The sequence below is a fragment of the Photinus pyralis genome, unplaced genomic scaffold (assembly GCF_008802855.1).
Source record: "Photinus pyralis isolate 1611_PpyrPB1 unplaced genomic scaffold, Ppyr1.3 Ppyr1.4_LG10, whole genome shotgun sequence".
Taxonomy (NCBI): Eukaryota; Metazoa; Arthropoda; class Insecta; order Coleoptera; family Lampyridae; genus Photinus; species Photinus pyralis.
In genome coordinates this window covers 17,549,853-17,574,947 of record NW_022170250.1, presented here as the reverse complement: position 1 = coordinate 17,574,947, position 25,095 = coordinate 17,549,853, and the positions used below count along the sequence as shown (strand labels likewise).

Sequence of the window (25,095 nt, the reverse complement as noted above, 5' to 3'; positions counted from 1 at the left end):
AACCTAGCTCTGGAAGAGCCTAAAGCCTCAAATTTTAAAAGCCCTGTAAAGACTCGAAAATATTTTCCCTTCGAGATTCATATAATCTCCTTGAGGGTCTTAAAGGCTCATCAAGGTTCGGCTTTTAAAGGCTGTTAACGATTATCAGTCTTAAACGTCCTTTGATTTTAATGGTTATACTTACAGGTCTCAAAGGACAAAAAAATCTCTTAAAGGCTCAGCTCTGGAAGAGCCTTAAACCAGAAATTCTAAAAGCCCAGTAAAGACTCGAAAATACTTTCCCTTCGAGATCCATATAATCTCCTTAAGGGTCTTAAAGGCTCATCAAGGTTCGGCTTTTAAACGCTCTTAACGATTAACAGTCTTAAATGCCCTTTGATATTAATGGTCATAGTTACAGATTCTTAAAAGACACAGAAATCTCTTAAAGGCTCAGCTCTGGAAGAGCCTTAAGCCACAAATTCTAAAAGCCCAGTAAAGACTCGAAAATATTTTCCCTTCGAGATTCATGCAGTCTCCTTAAGGGCCTTAAAGGCTCATCAAGGTTCGGTTTTTAAACGCTCCTAACGATTAACAGTCTTAAATGCCCTTTGATATTAATGGTCATAGTTACAGATTCTTAAAAGACAAAGAAATCTCTTAAAGGCTCAGCTCTGGAAGAGCCTTAAACCAGAAATCCTAAAAGCCCAGTAAAGACTCGAAAATATTTTCCCTTCGAGATTCATGTAGTCAGTCTCTTTAAGGGCCTTAAAGGCTCATCAAGGTTCGGATTTTAAACGTTCTTAACGATTAACAGTCTTAAACGGCCTTTGATATTAATGGTTATACTTACAGATTCTTAAAAGACAAAAAATCTCTTAAAGGCTCAGCTCTGGAAGAGCCTTAAGCCTCAAATTCTAAAAGCCCAGTAAAGACTCGAAAATATTCTCCCGTTGAGATTCATATAATCTCCTTAAGCGTCTTAAAGGCTCATCAAGGTTCGGCTTTTAAACGTTCTTAACGATTAACAGTCTTAAACGCTCTTTGATATTGATGATTATACTTACAGATTCTTAAAAGACAAAAAATCTCTTAAAGGCTCAGCTCTGGAAGAGCCTTAAGCCTCAATTTTTAAAAGCCCAGTAAAGACTCGAGAATATTTTCCCTTCGAGATTCATATAATCTCCTTAAGGGTCTTAAAGGCTCATCAAGGTTCGGCTTTTAAACTCTCTTAAGTCTCTTAACAGTCTTAAACGCCCTTTGATATTAATGGTTATACTTACAGATTCTTAAAAGACAAAAAATCTTTTAAAGGCTCCGCTCTGGAAGAGCCTTAAGCCTCAATTTTTAAAAGCCCAGTAAAGACTCGAAAATATTCTCCCTTTGAGATTCATATAATCTCCTTAAGCGACTTAAAGGCTCATCAAGGTTCGGCTTTTAAACGTTCTTAACGATTAACAGTCTTAAACGCTCTTTGATATTGATGATTATACTTACAGATTCTTAAAAGACAAAAAATCTCTTAAAGGCTCAGCTCTGGAAGAGCCTTAAGCCTCAAATTCTAAAAGCCCAGTAAAGACTCGAAAATATTTTCCCTTTGAGATTCATATAGTCTCCTTAAGCGTCTTAAAGGCTCATCAAGGTTCGGCTTTTAAACGTTCTTAACGATTAACAGTCTTAAACGCCCTTTGATATTAATGGTTGTACTTACAGATTCTTAAAAGACAAAAAAATCTCTTAAAGGCTCAGCTCTGGAAGAGCCTTAAGCCTCAAATTCTAAAAGCCCAGTAAAGACTCGAAAATATTTTCCCTTTGAGATTCATATAGTCTCCTTAAGCGTCTTAAAGGCTCATCAAGGTTCGGCTTTTAAACGTTCTTAACGATTAACAGTCTTAAACGCCCTTTGATATTAATGGTTGTACTTACAGATTCTTAAAAGACAAAAAAATCTCTTAAAGGCTCAGCTCTGGAAGAGAGCCTCCTTAAAGACTCGAAAATATTTTCCCTTTGAGATTCATATAGTCTCCTTAAGCGTCTTAAAGGCTCATCAAGGTTCGGCTTTTAAACGTTCTTAACGATTAACAGTCTTAAATGCCCTTTGATATTAATGGTTGTACTTACAGATTCTTAAAAGACAAAAAAATCTCTTAAAGGCTCAGCTCTGGAAGAGCCTTAAGCCTCAATTTTTAAAAGCCCAGTAAAGACTCGAGAATATTTTCCCTTCGAGATTCATATAATCTCCTTAAGGGTCTTAAAGGCTCATCAAGGTTCGGCTTTTAAACTCTCTTAAGTCTCTTAACAGTCTTAAACGCCCTTTGATATTAATGGTTATACTTACAGATTCTTAAAAGACAAAAAATCTCTTAAAGGCTCAGCTCTGGAAGAGCCTTAAGCCTCAAATTCTAAAAGCCCAGTAAAGACTCGAAAATATTCTCCCTTTGAGATTCATATAATCTCCTTAAGCGTCTTAAAGGCTCATCAAGGTTCGGCTTTTAAACGTTCTTAACGATTAACAGTCTTAAACGCTCTTTGCCCTTTGATATTAATGGTTGTACTTACAGATTCTTAAAAGACAAAAAAATCTCTTAAAGGCTCAGCTCTGGAAGAGCCTTAAGCCTCAATTTTTAAAAGCCCAGTAAAGACTCGAGAATATTTTCCCTTCGAGATTCATATAATCTCCTTAAGGGTCTTAAAGGCTCATCAAGGTTCGGCTTTTAAACTCTCTTAAGTCTCTTAACAGTCTTAAACGCCCTTTGATATTAATGGTTATAGTTACAGATTCTTAAAAGGCAAAAAATATCTTAAAAGCTCATCTCTGGAACAGCCTTAAGCCACAAATTCTAAAAGCCCATTAAAGACTCGAAAATATTTTCCCTTTGAGATTCATATAATCTCCTTAAGGGCCTTAAAGGCTCATCAAGATTCGGCTTTTAAACGCTCTTAACGATTAACAGTCTTAAATGCCCTTTGATATTAATGGTCATAGTTACAGATTCTTAAAAGGCAAAGAAATCTCTTAAAGACTCAGCTCTGGAAAAGCCTTAAGCCTCAAATTCTAAAAGCCCGGCAAAGACTCGAAAATATGTTCCCTTCAAGATTCATATAATCTCCTTAAGGGTTTTAAAGGCTCATCAAGGTTCGACTTTTAAACGCCCTTTGCTTCCTCGGTTTCATCTTTATGCTATACCCACTTTTCTTCATTCCATCTTCCCTTGTCATCTTCCTCACGTTTGACTTCCTCCTTCTTTTCATATGCTTGCTCCTTGCTCTTTTTAATTTCTTCGTTCTTTACTACTATTGTCATCTACCACCTTTTTTCTCTTCTTCATTTCCTTCATAGTCTTCCTCGTTCGAATGACACTCTCCATGTTTCTTGACCATCGCCATTTGACCCCTTCCCTCCCTTCATTTTCTGACTCCCTGTTTTTTTCTTCTCTTCTGTCTCATCTATTTCGCTTTCCTCTTTTTCATTTCTTTCATCGTCTTCCTCGTTCTAATAACACTTCTTACGTTCTCCATTTTTTTTCATTCCATCTTTCCTTGTTGTCATCTTTCTCACGTTTACCAACAACCTCATCTTATTTCTTCCTTTTTTCATCTTTTTGTTTCCTAATATTTTTCCGCTTTTCTTCCCTGTTCTTTTTGCCATCTACATCCTCTTTTTTCTTCTTCATTTCTTTCATTGTCTTCCTCGTTCTAATGATACTCTTTACTCTCTATATTTTTTTATTTCTAACTTTTCTTGTCGTCATCTTCCTCACTTTGACTTCTTTTAGAACTTCTGTCTTCTTTTTCTTGTTTATCTTTCTTTTGTTCTTGTTTATATAAGTTGTTAATATAAGTCAATAATCAAGTTTGACGTCTATCAGTAAAATGCTATCTACCTTTTACACTCTCCTTTTCTCTTTCTATATCTTTACATCCTTCCTCTTGTTCTCCAGTAGGTACTCGTCTTCCCCTTCTATGCTTCTTTCTCCGTTTTCAACTCTAACTTGCTCTGCATCTTCTTCCGGTTCCCGCTTTTCCTTATTGCCTCCCCTTTTCGACTTTCCATTTCACTTTCGTTTTTCATTACCCCTTTGTCATTCTCCTTCCCCTTCCTGCGTTTTATGTTTTCTACTTCACCTTCGTCTATTTTGAATTTCTCTCTTTCCTTATTTTTCATCTTCTTGCACTGTTAATTTTTTCTGCTTCCCTTTGGCCTTCGTTCTTCAATACCCCTTTGCCATTTTCCTCCCCCTTCCTGCGTGTTATGTTTTCTATTTCACCTTCGTCTATTTTGAATTTCGTCACATTTTTCTCTCTCTCTTTCCTCATTTTCCATCTTCTCGCACTGTTAACTTTTTCTGCCTCCTCTTTTCGATTTTCCTTTTCGCTTTCGTTCTTCATTGCCCCTTAGTCATTTTCCTCCCCCTTCTTACGTTTTCTCTCTTTTCCTGGCAATAAACAATTGTAATAGGTGTAACCCTTTGCCTCTTTCTCTTCCTCGTCTACCACTGTCTCCATTTTCCTCATTTCATATATCTTTAACCATTTACTCTTAATTGGCGTTTGATCTTGGGTCTTTGATCCTTCATTCTTCTTTCCTCATTATTTTTTCAGTTTTTTTTTTACTTCCGTCTTCCATATTTTATTCCTTTCGGCGTCTTAATCTTAGTCCTCTTCGCATTTGGCTTTTAGGTATTTAGTTTTCTAGATCTTTCGGACTTTCGGTAATTCGGTCTTTCAGTTTTCCAGTCATTGGGTCTTTCGATCTTTGGGTGTTTGAGTCTTTGAGTCTTTGGGACGGTGGCTCTTTGGGTCTTTCAGTCTTTCGGTTTTTAGATTTTTGGGTCTTTGGCTCATTGGGTTTTTGGGTCTTTGGGACGTTGACTCTTTGGATCTTTCGGTCTTAGGTCTTAGTTCTTTAGGTCTTTAGGTTTTTTAGTTCTTTAGGTCTTTAGTTCTTTAGGTCTTTAGTTCTTTAGGTCTTTAGTTCTTTAGGTCTTTAGTTCTTTAGGTCTTTAGTTCTTTAGGTCTTTAGTACTTTAGGTCTTTAGGTATTTGGGTCTTGTGTTTTTTGGTCTTTGGGACGTTGACTCTTTGGGTCTTTGGGTCTTAGTTTTTCTAGTTCTTTAGGTCTTTAGTTCTTTCGGTCTTTAGTTTTTTAGGTCTTTAGTTATTTAGATTTTTAGTTCTTTAGGTCTATGGTTTTTTAAGTCGTTGGTTCTTTAGGTCTTTGGTTCTTTAGGTCTTTAGTTCTTTAGGTTTTTAGGTCTTTGGGTTTTTGGTTTGGGCTGTTGGGGTTTTGGGCTCTTTGGGCCTTTCGGTATTTAGGTCTTTGGGTCTTTAGGCCAAGCGACAACTATTTTGGTTCTATCCCTCGATGTGGTCTTACTATAATTCCTCTTTCCTTTTCTTCCTTCGGTTCCATCTCTGTTGCTCTAGTGACAAGGGAATTTTAATATTTGCGATCGAATTCGTTCAGTTAAAGTCACTTTGGTGTTTATTCGACGATAAAATAAATAACACTTAATCTAATGAGATGGCAAATAAATAATTAATGGTAATGGCTCTAAATATGATGAATTTGGTTACACGTTAACATTATGTCCTCCACCAAGCAGGCGAAATTGCAAATGTTGAGCTTTTCGATTTCGATCAGCGTTGGTTTTCCTACACCCTTGCAGTCAAAAATGGCGTGCCCACATTTCGAGTTCTTGTACGGTTCCATGTTCTTCATCGGATGCGTCTCTGGGCAACTTCTCCTCACCCCATCTATCAAACAGCTGTAGCGACACACCTCGTTTTCGTCCTTGTACACGAAGGGACTGCCGTGTTCTCCACACGAAAATTTGGCCGTTGTCTTCTCGCACTCAGCATTTGCAATGGCAGTAACCATGCATATCACCAACATACCATTTATCCATTGTTGAGCCATGGTGCTACGTAGCGTGATGGGTAAGGTGTGCGGTTAGCCCAAAGCGAGTTGTATTAAATATCGTTTGCCATAAGTGGACACTTAATGCTATCTTATCTAAATGGAAGGTAACAGTACCTACGTATCTGTGATTGTTTTATTTTCCCAAGAGACGCGTTGGAAAACTACGTACTACTCAAAGACTAAGTGCCACTTTACCGTATTAGTGTGCGAAATATGGACCGTTAGAAACAGTCTTGGTCACCATGAACATTTGGACAGTTTGATTGGGAAAAAAATACCTATTTATCACCTGCACTTGGATTTTGTTATTGCTATGGCGTCATCAGATTTTGAAAATCATGATCACGTAGTGCCTGTTTGGAAAGAACGTGATTGGCAGAGTGGAAACCTAATTGATTATTCAATTGTTCGCTTTCTCTCTTCACCTGTTACCGTCTTCACACCCGTTGACATTATCCTCTTCTACCCCACCCCTGTTCCTTGCTTCTAAGTTCTCTTACTCATATTCTTCCTCCTGCTTTTTCATTTCCTCTTCTTTGATACCCATCGCCTCCTCCTGTTCTTCTAGTCTATAGTTCTATATTTGACTTTCCACATTTTCCTCAAAACTTTCCTATTCCCTTCATTTTCCTCATCTTCACATTCTATCTACCTTTTCCTAATCTTTAATGTTTGTCCACTCATGTTGACTCTTTTCTTGGTTCTTCTTCCTTTTTGCCACCCCCTCCTCGTCTCTTTTCCATTTTGGAACATACTCCTCTTTCTTTTTCTTGTTCTTCATGCCCACCTTTCACCGATTTCCAGTGAGGCCACTGTTATTTTGTTGCTTCGTCTCCCCTGATCTGCTACTTTGTCCCTTAGCTTCCTTTTCCTTCTTCTTACCTTTGCCCTTTTACGTCTACCTTTCTCCCTTTTTCTCACCTACTTCCATTTGCTCCAATTCCACCCCTTCCCGTGATATTTTTTATCTGTCCCGTTCCCTTCTTCTTCCTTATCTTCTCTCTTCTTACCTCCTCTGTGTTTTACACATCGCCATTTCTCATATTTTCTGACATAACGTGCTACTGTTTATCATTGTCACTCTACCCATCGATCTCATCTTTTCCTCCCCTTACCCGACTTCCGCTTCATCTTCATTTTTTTCCTTCGAATCGCCATTTGTCATCTTTTACTTGTAGCCCCTTTACATCTACAACTGCTTTGGCTGCTCACCTTCTTTTCCCCCTCCACACTTTCCTCTATTTTCTTTCACTTTTCCGCATTATCTTCTATCTTACAATACCTTTCATCTTCCACTTTTTTGATTTCCTCTCTTTATCTCATTTTCTCTCCTCACCTTCAGTTCCCTCTTCGTCTTCTCCTGATTTACAACCTTTGGCCTTTTCTTCTTTTTCATCTCCTTTCATATCTCTTCTCTCTTTTCACAGCGCCTTTCTCTTTACTCCATTTTCTTCCTTTTGGTTTCGCTTTTTCTCACCGCATTCTTCCCCTGTTCGCTGTTCCCTTACTTTTCTCCGATTTTTTTACTCATAAGCCACTAGTTTCTCTTTCTTCTGTCAGCTGTCAAAATTATTGGTCGAAATTTCAAACCGGAATATCTCGAGAACGGTGCGTCGTAGATATATGCCTTCCGACCCCTCGTTGGAAAGGTCTCGACCGGCGCTATCGACGTAGAATCCTCCATAATCTCAAACAGTTCCAAGATCAAAAGTTACAGCCGTTTGAATTTTTTGTCGAAATTGGTTTTTTGCACATAACTTTTGATTGAGACGTCTAGTCGAAAAAGTACGAATCGTTTTGGATTCTACGCACCAAAATTAATAAGAAAAGGTTTTTTCCCTAGAAATTTTGGTGCAGTCGATTTTTGGTAAAAAGGAAGGTTATACACTGCCTTTTTTTTTGGCCCGAAAAAAAAATTGTCTCAAATCGACCGGAAAAAAATAATTTCTGATAGAATGTGGCATGTAGAATCCATAATTTCAAACAGTTCCAAGATCAAGCTACTAGATCAAAAGTTACAGCCCTTTGAATGTTTTGCCGAAATTGGTTTTTTGCCCATAACTTTTGATTGAGACGTCTAATCGAAAAAGTACGAATCGTTTTGGATTTTACGCACCAAAATTAATAAGAAAAAGTTTTTTCCCGAGAAATTTTGGTGCAGTTGATTTTTGGTAAAAAAGGAAGGTTATACACTGCTTTTTTTTTGGCCCGAAAAAAAAATTGTCTCAGATCGACCGGAAAAAAATAATTTCTGATAGAATGTGGCCTGTAGAATCCATAATTTCAAACAGTTCCAAGATCGAGCTACTAGATCAAAAGTTACAGCCCTTTGAATTTTTTGTCGAAATTGGTTTTTTGGTCGAAATTCTGACAGCGCCAATCGATAGCGCTGGTCGAGACCTTTCCAACGAGGGGTCGGTTTGAAATTTCGACCAAAAATTCTGACAAACCGTAATATCTCGAGAACGGTGCGTCGTAGATATGCCTTCCGACCTCTCGTTGGAAAGTCCCGACCAGCGCTATCGATTAGCGCTGTCAGAATTTCGACCAAAAATTCGAAGTTCACTTTTTGTTGAATATTGTGATAATTAGCGATTTATTTTAATACAGAAGTTCTCTTTGCGTCCTTCTTTCTATCTGTTTTGTCTTGTTACCCACTTTTCGCCTGTTCCCACACACCTCGCTACACACTATCTTCTTCCACCATCTGTCACAGTTTACTCCTCCTTTTTTATAAGCTACTCTCCGTCTCTTGCTGTCCTTCCCTGTCTTTTCCAACACCCCTCTTCTTCTGCGCCTCTTCCTCTTCTAGGTATTGTTAATTTTTTCGCTCCTTACTTTTCTCTATTTTCCTATCCTCTTCCCTCACACACCTTCCGCAACTTCATCTCTTTGTTTCACCTTCAGCTCTTCTTCATTTTCTTCATCCTTGCCTTTCTTTTCTTCACTTACCCTCACTGTGTTTTCTTCACAACTTTCGACATTTAACCGCATCTTTGTTTATCATGTTTCTCACCACGTTCGCTTCTTCTTCTTCCTCGTTCATGTTGCTTTCCTTATTTTCTGTTTCTATGCTTTCATCCCTTAACTTTTTTCGGTCTATCTTCATTTTCTTTTCCACTTCACCCCGATCCTCCATTTTCCTTCTTGCGCATTCTCTTCTTTTATTTTATTTTGTTTTTCTTCTTCTGTTCTTTACACTCTTTCCATTCCTTTTACTCCACCTGTTTCCTTCTTTAGTCTTGTTTAGGAAGGTAATGATATCGCTCGTCTACCTTCTTTATTTAACGTTTGTTCTTTGACGCTATTTCTTTCATGTCCATCTTTAGCCCTTTTTCAGTTCCAGTTTCTTCTCTTCATTTTCATTTTCGTTTATATTCCTTGCTTTCTCTTTCTAAATCTTTTTCTTTTGCTCACCACTATTTTGTTATTATTATTCCCCTTCTTTATCTTCGTTGATTTCCTTTCTCTTTTGTGCCCTTCTTTTTTATCTCGCCCTTTTCTCATTTTCACGCTTTTCATTAGTTATCTTTTTCTACCTATACCTTTTCTGTTTCCCTTGAGCTTTAGCCACATTGACCTTCTCCCCTTTTCCCTCTCTCTGTACTACTCTAAGCCGTATGTTTCAAATCTCACTCCGTGGGTTGCAGATTTTAGATACCTAGTGATCTTTACCACCGAGATTTTGAAATTTGAGTACTAATTTTCAGGATCCTTTGATTATGATTCGTGTTTTTCTCTTTCTTCTCTTAGTCGCCAAACTCGCGCCGTCATCTCTTCACCATTTTTCTCTCTCTTTAATTACTGTTTCCCTCTTCTTCACTAGACCTCTCTTGCCTCTTTCTCTTCTTCCACCATTTTCATTGTCTTTTCCACCTTTTCGTGTTTTTTGAAGTTCCTCATTCATTCCCTTTCTTCTCATCTTCTTTCTTAAGAACCCCTCTTTTCTTCTCTCTTCCCTACCTTCCCTTCATTTCTTTATTGTTCTCTCTTCTGTTCCCCACTTCCCTCTTATTCCTACATACTATCCTCTTCCACCATATGTCACAGTTTATTCTTCTTTCCTTTTTTATGAGATACTCTCCTCTTGTCGTCCTTCTCCTATTCTTCGTCGCATCTTCTTCTCGTCCCTCTCTCACTTTTTCCAAACTCATATTTTGCTCTACTCTTCTTCATCTGCTCAATCCTCGACTCCCTTCTCCCCATTTACTCACAATTTGCTTTCCCCAGCGCCTCAACTTCCACTTCGCACCTTTCGACATTTACCATGTTCCTCCCTACTTTCGTTTCAATTTTTTTAAAACCTCTCTCTACTTCGTCCTCTTTGTTTTCTTTATCTTCTGTTTATATTCTTCAATCCCTTAATTTTTTTCCGTTCTTCGTCTGGTGGACTCCTTTTCGTTTTTCCTTTTCAGCCAGCCAGTTACCCTCCTTTCCTTCTGACTCCCTTCCCACATTCCCCCTTTTCGTTCTACCTTTCTATTCCAATCGATTCTCCTACTACCATCATCTTCTCTAGCCGCCTTTTGTTCTTCTCCTCTTTGCACCTCTAACCCCTTTTTTGTTTTCCAGCTTCCTTCTCTCCTACATGTGGTCTATTCCCTTCCACGCTTTTCCCTGTTGATCCCTTTGCTTTTCGGGCCCCTGTTGCAGATTCTTCCCCCTTTCCACGCCCCTCTTTTCGCTTTTTCTCCTTTTACTCCCTGTTTTACATGGTTTCAGATCTTCTACTTCTTCCTCAGACGCTTTACCCATTTTCATTTTATGTTGTTCCCCTTTACCACCTCCGTCCTCTTTACCTCCTGATCATTCTTCCTCTTTTATCTCATTCCCATTTCATATTCAAACGTTTCCTCATCGCCCGCTATGCATCCTCCTTACTTTTCTAACCATTTTCTTAGTATTGACCTTTGCACTATTTTACATTTTTCCTGCACACTCTTCCACCTTTTCGGGTTTTGTTTTATTTGCCCTGCCCTTCCTCCTCTCACTCTTCCTTTTATGCAACATCTTCCTCTTTCTATTTTTCACACCTTCGACATCACACGATCCTTCACCACTCCTATCTCTTTTTTTCTCTCCCTCCCATCCTTCAATTTTTCTTTTCCACCTCTCCCCTTTCGTTCCGTTTTTATGCTTTTGTCGCCACTCTTCTTCTTTTCCCGCTTTCGCCAACCATACTCTGTTCGTTGCTTTCCCCTCTCTTTGTCTGACTTTCCCTTATTCTCCTGCGTTTTTTCGCCTTCCTATTATTCTTTTCCCTCTTCCCTTTTTCGTTGTCATTCTTTTCCCCTTTTTTTAAGATCTTTCTCATTTTCTTCACACTTCTCCTCTTGGACCTGTCATTCATGCGCTTAATTCCTGTTCTCCTTTGTTTTCTTCTCTTTTCCACTTCCTCCTAGGTTTTCCCTTCCTCTTCTCTAGTTATTTCCCACATTCCCTTCTTCATATTCCGCCTTTATTCGTTTGTTGTTACCAGAGGGCTTGATACTGCTAATCTGGACGCTTTTTTGGTTAAGGAACCAAAATGGGGATATGATTTATGTCTCTACCCCTTCTTTTTCTGCTCGTCTGTTCTTTTTTAGGGGAATTTTTCGAAAGGAAAAATTCCCCGTATCTGATGGTTTTTTTTCCGTCTGTTCCTCGTTTAACTCGGGAACAAAAAGTGATAGCGATGTCAAACTTGCACCAATCGATTTCTGCGAGTTCAAGGCTATTGAATATGAGCCGGATAAAAAGTCTGGTTCCCAAAGTGGCCCTGTCTGAAAAAGAGGCACGAGAATGTGGTTTAATTAAAGAAGAGCAACAATTAAAATGTTTATTAAATATTAGAGTCAAAATAAACTACAGTAGGTAGTAAATATTAATTTCGAGATTAAAAATCCTTTAAACATTGGAACTTGAAGTTTAATCGACATGCATTAAGAGAGCGCAAAAGGGAATAGAAGTAGTAGAGAGTGTGTTTTGAGTTCTTATATAAGAATAAGGCATTATATACAAATCTAAGAACGACAAAATAACTTACTGTAAGTACAAAAAAAAGATACCCCCTTCAAATTTACCCCAAACGTTAAAGCTGATAGCTACATAACATCGATACTCGTATATAAAATAGAGGGCATGTACCAACAACATCGCTGCTCTAAGGCACTCGGCAGAAGCTCTTTAAATAGAATACTTACGACAAAAATAAAGTTTGCAACCGAATTTTTGGTCCTTTTTCGGAAAATATGGTCCCTGCCACTTACAAGAAAAGCCTATCGTTAATAAATTCGAAGACGGTGTCTTTTGGTTAACGAATAAGGTAACATTGACTATGACGCTACGACACTTAAAAAAATGCTGAATATCAAAAACGGTGGCGGCTACTTTTCGATCGACCTCTGTTCACCTTGCGTCTCTTGAACGGACTCCAGTGACGTATCGACGGAAATGTGCTTGTCGCCGGGTAAAGTGTACGAGCCCGGCGCCGAATTTGAGCGTCCCGACTTGCCGATGTGCACGTGTCTGACGGACAGCTCCTTGTCCTGGGCCCTTCCTTCGCTTTTGTGCGAAAACGGATTCTAAGGATGACAGAGGTTAGGCGCGAAAGGCGCGAGATTACGTCGAACTCACCTGAAACGAATGCTGCTTGAGCATGTGCTTGATTAGAATCAGCGTGTCCAGTTTCGGTATCGATGTAATAACGCGCGCCACGTCCTCTTCGGTTATCTCCACCAGATGGCAGTTCTCCTCCTCGCTCGGGAGAGGACACGTGCCACCTTTCGTTACCCACGGATGCACCTGAAGGTGATTATTTTGATTATTCGATTATCAAAACATCGATTATTCGATTATCAAAACATCGATTATTCGATTATCAAAACATCGATTATTCGATTATCAAAAAATCGATTATCCGATTATCAAAAATCGTTTATTCGATTACAAAAAAAATCGATTATTCGATTATCCTATTATCAAAAAATCGATTATTCGATTATAAAAAAACGATTATCCGATTATCAAAAAATCGATTATTCGATTATCAAAAAATCGACTATTCGATTATCAAAAAATTGATCTTTCGATTATCAAAAAATCGACTATTCGATTATCAAAAAATCGATTATTTGATTATGAAAATTCAAAAAATCGATTATTCGATTATCAAAAAATCGATTATCCGATTATCAAAAATCGATTATCCGATTATCAAAAATCGATTATCCGATTATCAAAAATCGTTTATTCGATTACAAAAAAATCGAGTATTCGATTATCCGATTATTAAAAATCGATTATTCGATTATAAAAAAATCGATTATCCGATTATCAAAAAATCGATTATTCGATTATCAAAAGATCTACTATTCGATTATCAAAAAATGCTTACTCGATTATCAAAAAATCGACTATTCGATTATCAAAAAATTGATCTTTCGATTAACAAAAAATCGATTATTTGATTATGAAAATTAAAAAAATCGATTATTCGATTATCAAAAAATCGCTTATTCGATTATCAAAAAATCGCTTATTCGATTATAAAAAAATCGATTATTCGATTATCAAAAAATCGATTATTCGATTATCAAAAAATCGATTATTCGATTATCAAAAAATCGATTGTTCGATTATCAAAAATGGATTATCCGATTATCAAAAAATCGTTTATTCGATTACCAAAAAATCGACTATTCGATTATCAAAAAATCGATTATTCGATTATCAACAAGTCGATTGTCCGATTATCAAAAATGGATTATCCGATTATCAAAAAATCGTTTATTCGATTACCAAAAAATCGACTATTCGATTATCAAAAAATCGATTATTCGATTATCAACAAGTCGATTGTCCGATTATCAAAAATGGATTATCCGATTATCAAAAAATCGTTTATTCGATTACCAAAAAATCGACTATTCGATTATCAAAAAATCGATTATTCGATTATCAACAAGTCGATTGTCCGATTATCAAAAATGGATTATCCGATTATCAAAAAATCGTTTATTCGATTACCAAAAAATCGACTATTCGATTATCAAAAAATCGATTATTCGATTATCAACAAGTCGATTGTCCGATTATCAAAAATGGATTATCCGATTATCAAAAAATCGTTTATTCGATTACCAAAAAATCGATTATGCGATTATCAAAAAATCATTTATTCGATTACCAAAAAAATCGATTATTCGATTATGAGAAAATCGATTATTCGATTATAACAAAAATCGACTATTCGATAATCGATTATTTTGTTACTCCCGTTTGTCTGATATTCAGGTCTACAGGTTAAGAGGGTAGGTAACGATCGATACCTTAATTTCGGGCAGCGTAATCCTCTGCTTCGGATCCTTGACTAGCATACTTAGAATGAGGTTTCTTAAAGACGAAGATATGTGAGGGGTCGCCGGAAACTCGACGGGATGACTTTTGATCCGAGAATAAAGAGATATTATGTTCTCCTCGATGAACGGCGTTCTTCCGTACACGAGCGAGTATAACGTGACTCCCATCGACCAAATGTCTGCCGCCTGTAAAATACAAAATTGTTTTTAAGGCACGAGTGGCGCTTGTGGGAACTAATTTACTCGCGGCACAATTTTGAAACGCGGCACTAAAACCCTTCCACGGCACAAATCAGCATTGGCGAAAGGACAACACATCGTCAACTTCTAAAGTGCTTCAGTAACAGTTAGCCCTACAACCCAGTATAAACACGGCACTAAAAACCTAAACGGCACGAGCGCTAAATGTGCCGTTAAATAAAAATCGGTAGGCACGGGTCAGATTTGTGCGGTAGATGTACTGCTATAACATCTTGACTTGAATCATTCAAGCCTTTAGTGTCAAATTCGTGCCTTTTTAGTCAGCTTTTTTAGTGTTAAAAAATACGGCACAATCTCAAAAGTTCAGAGATCAGACAGAAATCTACAAGTAAAGGTCAGATTGGTGCCGTGGATATACTGCAGTAACATTGTGAACATTTATTTTCATTTTGAAAAACAACAATGTGCCTGATTGTGCCTTTAAACAGAAATGGTGAAATTAGTGCCGTAGAGATTTTTAGAGTAGCTCTCGTACTGTGTTTGTGTAGAAATGTGCGACAGACCGCAATACTACACAAACCGGACTCTGAAATGTGTACTGATTTGTGCCGTAAAATGAAAATCGACAGCAGATTAGTGCAAAATTCGTGCCGTGTTAGTGTGTTTTGGTTTTGAAAAAATATGGCACACGTCGCTTTGCACAAATAAAAAACAGAATTTAACAGAAATGGTAAAATTGGTGGCATAGAGATTTTTAGAGTAATTCTCGTGCTGTTGTGCCGTAAAATGAAAACTAGCAGATAAAGGTTAGATTTGTGCCGAGAGATGTAGTGCAGTAACATCGTGGAAATCTTTTTTTGGAAAATTTTGAATTTTACGAGCGGCATCTTTTTATTTATGTAAAAAGTTGACCAGCGTTTAGAGAAAAATTTGTGCCCTTGCAGGTCGAAAGTCGGCGACACTACAGAAACTGGATTCTGAAACGTGCTCTAATTTGTGCCGATAAATGAAAATGAAAAAAGTTTGACATGCATTTTTAAAGCGTTTAGTGCAAAATTCGTGCCGTTTTAGTGCGTTTTGTTTGTGTGCAAAAATACGACACACAAGCAAACCTACAAAAACCAGAACCTGCCCTTAAACAAAAATGGTAAAATTAGTGCCGTAGATATTTTTAGTGCAAAATTAGTACTCTTTGGGTGAAAATGTTTGAGTGAAAAAATACGGTAGACATGAAAAACTACAAAACACAGAACCTGCAATGTGCACTGATCTGTGCTCTTAAACAGGAATGGTCAAATTAGTGCCGTAGAGATTTTTGCTTTTTCTTCTTTAGTGTGATTTGTTCGGATGGAAAAATGCGTCTGACATATGCCTATGAAATTTGTGCTGAATTGTGTGGCAAAATAAAAATCGACAGGTAAGGGTTAAATTTGTGCCGTAGAGGTACTGCAGTAACATCGTGGACATTTTTTGGACGTTTAGAGTTAAAAGTGGTCCTCTTTTAATTTGCGTGGGAAAATAAAAAGTGCCATAATTTGTGCCGTTACATGAAAATTCACATGTAATGGTTGGATTTGTGCCGTAGACACAAAGATGGTGCCCTTTTAGACTGAAAATCTGGCATTGACGAGCATTTAGAGCAAAATTTGTGCCCTCTTAATCCGAAAATCCGGGACACACGCCAAACGACAGAAATGTTCACTAATTTGTGCCGTAGAGGTACTGCTATAACATCTTGACTTGAACTTTTCAAGTATTTAGTGCAAAATTCGTGCCGGTTTTTTTTTGTGTGGGAAAATGCGGCACACATGAAAAACTACAAAAAACCTGCAATGTGCACTTAGAAAAATGGTTAAATTTGTGCCGTTAAATGAAAACCGACAAATAATAGTCAGATTTGTGCCGTGGATGTAATGCTTGTAGCATCGTGGGTATTTTCTTCTGATTTTTGGAGAATCTGAACCAGAATTCGAGCGTTTAGTGTAAAATTTGTGCCCTTTTTAGTGCCGTGGGACCGAAATATAAAAAAGGAACCCTGAAATCTGCACGGATTTGTGCCGCAGATGCACTGCTGAAACATAATGGCCATTTTTTCGACAATCTTGACCTGAATTTTTCGAGCTTTCAATAGTATAGTGCCGGTTCGAGTGGGATGACGCAATTTCTATTAAAATTAAATCGCGAGTGGTACCCGGGGGACCTTTCCAAATCGTTAAAAAAAGCGAAAGTCGATAATTACGAATGAAAAATGCAAATCGTCTCGGTTAAAGATGACGCAACCAGTTACCTTGCCACTGAAACCGTCGTTCTGACCTTCCCTGAGCGCCTCCGGTGGTATAAACGCGGGCGTTCCCACGGTCGTCGAAAGGTATGCGTCGGAACCGTCGAACTCGTTACAGACGCCCAGATCGGCGACCTGAACCCTTCCCGAATCGGTCAGTAGGAGATTGGCGGGTTTGATGTCTCGATGAATAATTCTCTGATAGTGTACTGAAAAATCGAGATGCACGCGTGACCGCGAGGGGGCGTCGGGCGGCACTTACAATATTCAATTCCTAGTATCACATCTCGAAAATAATGCCACGTATTATTTTCCGATAGAGGTTCGTCTGTTGGTACATTTAAAATGGGTTTTTCTAACAATTCGAAAACTAAATACAATTGGTCCTCTTCGGGGTCGTCAAGCACCTCGACTAATTTCACTACGTTCGGATGATCTAATTTCTTAAGTACGGCGATTTCCCTATACACCCTCTGGAGAGGTGTCAGCATTTCGGAATCGCACGATTTCGCAATCCATCTGGGAGGCAGCCTACCGAACATTCCTGCTTTCTTCACCAGCTTCTTCTTCGATAGTATCTTCATCGCCTGAAACATAGCCGTTAGTCTACTTAAGTTTTCTGAAAGTTGAAACCTTTAGTTCGAATTGGGAGCTTAAATTTCAAATTTAAGTTCTAAATTGCAACCTGAAATTAATTTTAGGTCAATTATGGGACCACCTTCAAACGGATTAGATTTCAGTTTGAATTGAACCGCAAACAACCTTTATTTTACATTAAATAATTGAAAGTTGAAACGTCTAGTTCGAATTGGGAGGTTAAATTTAAGTTCTAAATTGCAAACTGATATTAAATTTAGATCAAGTTATGAGACTACCTTCAAACGGATTACCTTTCAGTTCGAAATGAGTCGCAAACATCCTTTATTTTACATTAAATAATTGAAAGTTGAAACGTCTAGTTCGAATTGGGAGGTTAAATTTAAGTTCTAAATTGCAAACTGATATTAAATTTAGATCAAGTTATGAGACTACCTTCAAACGGATTACCTTTCAGTTCGAAATGAGTCGCAAACATCCTTTATTTTACATTAAATAATTGTAAGTTGAAACATTTAGTTCGAATTGGGAGGTTAAATTTCAAATTTAAGTTCTAAATTGCAACTTGAAATTAATTTTAGATCAAATTATGAGGCCATCTTCAAATGGGTTACCTTTCAGTTCGAATTGAGTTGCAAAAACTACCTTCAAACGGATTACCTTTCAGTTCGAAATGAGTCGCAAACATCCTTTATTTTACATTAAATAATTGAAAGTTGAAACGTCTAGTTCGAATTGGGAGGTTAAATTTAAGTTCTAAATTGCAAACTGATATTAAATTTAGATCAAGTTATGAGACTACCTTCAAACGGATTACCTTTCAGTTCGAAATGAGTCGCAAACATCCTTTATTTTACATTAAATAATTGTAAGTTGAAACATTTAGTTCGAATTGGGAGGTTAAATTTCAAATTTAAGTTCTAAATTGCAACTTGAAATTAATTTTAGATCAAATTATGAGGCCATCTTCAAATGGGTTACCTTTCAGTTCGAATTGAGTTGCAAAAACTACCTTCAAACGGATTACCTTTCAGTTCGAAATGAGTCGCAAACATCCTTTATTTTACATTAAATAATTGAAAGTTGAAACGTTTAGTTCGAATTGGGAGGTTAAATTTCAAATTTAAGTTCTAAATTGCAACTTGAAAGTAATTTTAGATCAATTATGAGACCACCTTCAAACTGAGTACCTTTCAGTTCGAATTGAGACGCAAAAATCCTTTATTAAATAATTGAAAGCTGAAGCGTTTAGTTCGAATTGGGAGGTTAAATTTCAAACTCAAGTTCTAAATTGCAACTTGTAATTAATTTTAGATCAAATTATGAGACCACCTTCAAACGGATTACATTTCAGTTCGAATTGAGTCGCAACAATCCTTTATTTTACATTAAATAATTGAAATTTGAAGCGTTTAGTTCGAATTGGGAAGTTAAATTTCAAATTTGAGTTCTACATTGCAACTTGAAATTAATTTTAGATCAAATATGAGACCACCTTCAAACGGATTACATTTCAGTTCGAATTGAGTCGCAAAAATCCTGTATTTAAATTAAACAATTGAAAGTTGAAGTGTTTAGTTCGAATTGGGAGGTTAAATTTCAAATTTAAGTTCTACATTGCAACTTGAAATTCATTTTAGATCAAATTATGATGCCACCTTCAAACGGATTACCTTTCAGTTCGAATTGAGTGGCAATAATCCTTTATTTTACATTAAATAATTGAAAGTTGAAGCGATTAGTTCGAATTGGGAGGTTAAATTTCAAACTCAAGTTTTAAATTGCAACCTTAAATTAATTTTGGATCAAATTATGAGACCAACTTCAAACGGATTACCTTTCAGTTCGGATTGAGTGGCAAAAATCCTTTATTTTACATTAAATAATTGAAAGTTGAAGCGTTTAGTTCGAATTGAGAGGTTAAATTTCAAACTCAAGTTCTAAATTGCAACCTTAAATTAATTTTAGATCAAATTATGAGGCCACCTTCAAACGGGTTACCTTACAGTTCGAATCTAGTCGCAAAAATCCTTTATTTTACATTAAATCATTGAAAGATGAAGCGTTTAGTTCCAATTGGGAGGTTAAATTACAAACTTAAGTTCTACATTGCAACTTGAAATTAATTTTAGGTCAAACTATGAGACCACCATCAAACGGTTCACCTTTCAGTTCGAATTGAGTCGCAAACATCCTTTATTTTACATTAAGCTTGAAATTCTAGCAGAAACCAGTATATGGTTTTAGATCTAATTAATTTATTTTTGAAATTAAAATTGAAGCATTTTATACGTGTCGGGTGCTCAAACATCGAACACAAACGCAAAATTCCATTGTTTACTCAATTTTTGATGAATTATTGAGATTCGGTTGACGGTACGAGCTTGAAATTCTAACAGAAACGTGTATTTGGTTTTAGATCTAATTAATTTAACTTTGAAATTAAAATTGAAGCATTTTATACGAGTTGGGTGCTTAAACATCGAACACAAACGCAAAATTCCATTGAGTACTCAATTTTTGATCTAATTATTGAGATTCGAGTGAAGGTATGAGCTTGAAATTCTAACAGAAACGTGTATTTGGTTTTAGATCTAATTAATTTAACTTTGAAATTAAAATTGACGCATTTTATACGAGTTGGGTGCTTAAACATCGAACACAAACGAAAAATTCCCTTGTTTACTCAATTTTTGATCTAATTATTGAGATTCGGTTGAAGGTATGAGCTTGAAATTCTAGTAGCAACCAGTATTTGGTTTTAGACCTAATTAATTAACTTTGAAATTAAAATTGAAGCATTTTATTCGAGTTGGGTGCTTAAACTTCGAACACAAACTCAAAATTTGATTGTTTGCACAATTGTATTGAGATTCAGTTGAAATTGAGGAATTAGGCGCATGAATTTTGAACAAAAATCAAAATTTTAACTTGTATTTGAATATAGGTCTAATTTAAGTGAAAGAGGAACTTTGTTCGAAATGAGTGCGTAAACTTCGAATCCAAACGCAAAATTTCGACGTTTTTTTTTCATTTTAAGATCTAATTACTGAGCTTCAAATAAAAACAAGGAGTTTAGTTCAAATTGATTTTAGATCTAAATGCTGAGACATTGAGTGAAAAGACACCTTGTTTGAGTAGACGCTTAAAATTCGAACCTAAGCCCAAAATTTTAACGTTTATTTCATTTTAGATCTAATGAAATTCCAAGGCGTATTTTATATTAGATCTAATTTAAGTAAAAATTGAGGCATTCTCTTCGCTCAATTCGAACCCAAACGGAAAATTCCAATCTTAGATACAATTTGAGTAATAATCGAGGCACTTAGTTCGAATTGAGCGTTTAAATAACAAATTCAACAACGTTTATTTCATTTTACATCTAATTATTGAGCTTCAAATGAAAGAAAGGGAATCGAGTTCTAATTCAGTGCTTGATATTTGCAACGAAACACATACCTATTTTATTTTAGATCTTTTTACAGAGGCGTTAAGTGAAAAGGGAGACACTTTGTTAGAATTAAGCGCCCATAATTCGAACCCAAAGTCAAATTTTATTTTAGATCTAATTACTGACACTGAATAAGAAGCTAAAATTCGAACTACGTTTATTTGATTTTAGATCTAATTACTGAGAGGGAGTGAAAATGGTCCATCTTGCACGCGCTTAAAATTAGAACCAAAACGCAAAATTTCAACCTTTAGTTAATTTAAGATCTAATCATTGAGTTCTCAATTCCAACTCAAGGTCCCAACTTTTTGGTCTAAAATTCGCATTTGACCTTGGCTCAAAGGTTCAAGCGCTCAATTAGAACTTCATAGTTCTTTGACATTGAGTTAAATTGTACTCTAAAACGAGGCGCACTCTAACACTTTCTGTTTGGGTAAGAATCCGCGGAAGCACAAATTGCACTATAGTCATAACCTTCAATTCTCACTAAAAAATTTGATCTAAAATAAAGTTCTAATGGAAGTGCGTGGTTCATTCCCCGTACTAAAGATCTTAACCGTGGTTTTGAGTACAATTTTTTGATCTAAAATAAAGTCCTCATAGTAATTCTGCCTTTCGGGTCTCAATTTTTAGAACTAAAATAAAATAGGTACGCGTTGGATCTTTGCGTTTCATTGCAAAATTTAAGCGCTCAATGCGAACTGGATTCCCTGTCTTTAATTTGAAGCTCAATAAGTAGATTGAAAATTAATGAAACGATGAAATTTTGGTTTGGACTTCGATTCGAACCAAGTGCGCTGATTTTTACTCAAATTGGATCGAAAATTAGAATTTTCCGTTTGTGTTCGAATTTAGCGTTTAATTCGAAATTAGATTTAAAATGCGCGTTAGAATTTAGTGTTTCACTTCCAAGTCAAATCGCTCAATTCGAACTGAGCGCTTTATTTTTCATTGACAGCTCAATAATTAGATCTATGATTAAATCAATACTCGAAGTTTAACCACCGATTCGAACTACGTTTTACTCAAATTAAATCTAAAATAAAATACACATTGGGATTTGTGTTAAAAAGTTCTAATCCTAAGCGCTTAATTCGAACGAAGCGTCTTAATTTTCGCTCATAGTCCCAATAATTAGATCTGTAACGTAATAAATTGGAATTTTGAGTTTGGGGTTCAATCATGGTGCCTCAATTTTCACTCAGAGTCTCAGTAATTACATCTAAAATAAAATATATATTGAAATTTTGTTCAATTCGAACTGAATTCTTTATTTCTCATTTGAAGCTATCGTATAATTAGATGTAAAATACAACACGTTGGAAATTTGAGTTTTAATTTTAACCGCTTAATTCGAACAAAGTGCCTCAAATTTCACTCAATGTCTCAGTAATTAGATCTAAAATACACGTTGAACGCCTCATGTTTTATTTGAAGCTCAATAATTAGATCAAAATTGAGTAAACAGTGAAATTTTGCTTTTTTGTTCGAAGTTTAAGTGCTCAATTCAACAGAAAAATTCAATTTTAGATTCAATTTAAATAACGAATTTCAACGTTGATTTCTCTAGAGATCTAATTATTGAGTTACCAATAAAAAATAGAGAATTCAGTTCGAATTGAGTGATTGAACTTTGACGCAAAAGCCAACATTTCGAAGTGTATATTATTTTAGATCTAATTTAGGTAAAAATTGAGACATTTTTGTTCGAAATAGGCGGTCCAACTTCAAATCCAAACGTTTATCCATTTTAGATCTATTACTCAGTTTAATGTGAAAACGAGTATGAATTCGAAATTGAGCGATTGAACTTTGAAGCAAAATTACAACGTATATTTTCTTTAGATCTAATTACTGAGACGGATTGAAGATTGGGGTGCCTTGTTCGAGTTAGACGCGACAATTTGGAACTCAACCACAAAATTTCAATGTGCATTTTAGATCTAATTATTGAGTCTGAAATGAAAGGTGGGGAATCCAGCTCGAATTGAGCGATTGAACTTTGAAGCGAAACTCTAAACTCCAGCCTGTATTTTATTTTAGATCTCTAATCATTGAAACGTTTGAGTAAAGATTGAGCATTTGGTTCGACTTAAGCGCTTAAAATTCGAACTCATAACACCTCATTCCAATGTGAATTGTATTTTAGATCTAATTATTGAGCTTCAAAGGTTCATATATTGACACTATCTCTACATTTCGAACTGAGCCTCATTTAAAATTGAGTCAAAATTTAGTTCGAATTGGTCACTTAAAAATTCGAACCGAATCATTTAAATCGTTTGTATTGGAAGTCCACCCAAGAGCCATCAATAATCAGATGCTTCCTCACAAAAGGCGAGTTCGACATAAGCACTAAATTAAAATTACATTTGCATACGTGGCAAATTGGGCGCGTGCCTTGTTCATAAGACAATAACTCTCGTAATCTGTGGGAAAAATCTACTTACGTAATGAGTATCGTCCTCTTGGTTGTAGGCAAGTTTAACGATACCGTAGGCGCCCTGAAAGTGGTATGTTAATTCGTATTAAGTTTAACATTTAAAAAAAGTGACAGCATGCATAATTAACTAACGGTGTCAGGCGTTACGTACTTGAAACATTATCGCGCCCATTAATTTGCATACGATTACAATCTCGACGTATGTAAACAACTTTTTTTTTGTTTACGCACCTGTCCAATTGAATCCATGAGCTTGTACTGATTCAATTGTATGTACATTCCCGTATGCTCCATGGAGATCCTTCTCGACTCCTTTATCGGCTGCTTCTTCTTACCTCTCGGCGAATTGGTCGGACTACCATAGGGGGAGTAGGGGCAGTTCGGGTAGATGGGTCGGTTTTCTATCGCTAAACTTTTCGATTGTATCAAACCTTTCGGATTGGTCAACTTATTCGTAACGGTCGCTGCCTTTGGATATTGGGATAGTATATTATTATTTCTAGAAATATCTGACGAAGGCACAACAGACGATGATATCACAGTTTGAGGTTCAAGACCAATTTGATTCGGCTCGGATAGGGTTTGGGTGGGACAGTTTTGTGAAGGTGTCTCCGAATTGTCGGGCGACGTTCTCGAGTTGGGCGCTGTGGTTTCGGCGGTACGCGATGACTTTACGTCAACATCGACGGCGGTGTATCTGAAAAAAATGTCAATTAAGGGACCCACATCACGACCATGCCATTTTTAGAAAAGGACGTCCTTTTCCCAAAAAATTAGCTACGTAGTGCCTTGCAGGTGCTTTTGTCGAACCCACTCTACACGCTGTAGTAAAGCTAATGTAATTTCTAAATCAGCAATCCTGTATAAAAACAAAATTTTGGCTAGGGAATCAAATCTAAAGGTGCCATACATTAATAAAGACGCCACACATGGACAAACCAGTGCCGTGGCGAATCAAAACTGTGACTACCACAAGCACAGACAGTTTGCTTACGTCGAGCATCAAGTTTTTGGCGCTGAGAGCTCGAGCCATATGACGCATTAGGGTTTTTTAGTCGGAAGCGGCCTAAAAAAGAGATTAATCAAACTTTGTGGGGAGGCTTCCCAGCAAAAAAGGTTTCAAATTCCCAAAAATGTCGGATGATGTTTGGTTTTCGAAATATTGAAAATGCAACGGCACGATCAATAAAAATTTGAACCAGTGCAACTAATCACAATGGAATACCCCCCCCCCCCCAGACTGGCCGGTGATGCATTATTCCCAAAGCATTTAGAGCTTTTGGTCTGTGGAAAATTTTCTTCGGAAATAATCATTTATGCTGACTGCGTGAACGTAATACCGGAGGGTCTGGGGAGTATGGAATTCCCCAGGAAAAGGTTGATTTATTGAAAGTATCCTGAAAGCAACTGAAAAAGTGGTTTTTAAGAAAAGGCAATCTGAAGAATCAGAAACGTCTGAAGAATCGGAAGGATTTGAGGGATCTAGGGGAGGTGAGGGATCTGAAGGACCTGCGGGATCTGAAAGATGTGAGGTGGTATCTGGGAGGGATCTAACGAAGCTGAGAGATCTGAGTGATCTACCGGAGCTGAGAGATCTAAAGGATCCGAAGTACCTGAAGGATCTGAGGGAACTGTGGATCTGAAAGAGAAAGGAGGAAAGGGGGGTAGTACATGAGAAAGAGAAGGAACACAAGAAAGAAGTGAAGAGACTTCTGAACCAAATCGAAAATGTGGCAATTTGTTGATGATTGTGTCTAGGGGAGTGGCTTCCTCATAGATGCATATCTAGTTCGTCGGTCTAGGAGGGGGTATTGGAGTGTACTTCGTGCAGTTCTTGCCTCTGATAATGCTACTCGAGCCACTTAGTGAAGTGACTTCTGA

At 36.8% G+C, this 25,095-nt stretch overlaps 2 protein-coding genes across 6 annotated transcripts in view; one reads left to right on the top strand and one right to left on the bottom strand.

Moving 5' to 3' along the window:
* The window catches only part of LOC116161736 (anoctamin-4-like), a 319,822-nt gene that overhangs the window by 187,465 nt on the left and 107,262 nt on the right, over positions 1-25,095 (top strand). The window lies entirely within an intron of this gene.
* LOC116161741 (calcium/calmodulin-dependent protein kinase kinase 1-like) overlaps positions 11,707-25,095 on the bottom strand; it is a 37,128-nt gene continuing 23,739 nt past the window's right edge. For all 5 annotated transcript variants that reach the window (XM_031475203.1, XM_031475206.1, XM_031475204.1 and 2 more), the window contains 7 exons: positions 23,446-23,911; positions 23,222-23,275; positions 16,986-17,310; positions 16,730-16,932; positions 14,212-14,427; positions 12,518-12,685; positions 11,707-12,465 (listed from right to left, as the gene is read on the bottom strand). In XM_031475203.1, coding sequence (XP_031331063.1) covers positions 12,268-12,465; positions 12,518-12,685; positions 14,212-14,427; positions 16,730-16,932; positions 16,986-17,310; positions 23,222-23,275; positions 23,446-23,911 — 1,630 coding nt within the window. In that variant the 3' untranslated portion in view covers positions 11,707-12,267. The remainder of the gene's footprint in view (positions 12,466-12,517; positions 12,686-14,211; positions 14,428-16,729; positions 16,933-16,985; positions 17,311-23,221; positions 23,276-23,445; positions 23,912-25,095) is intronic.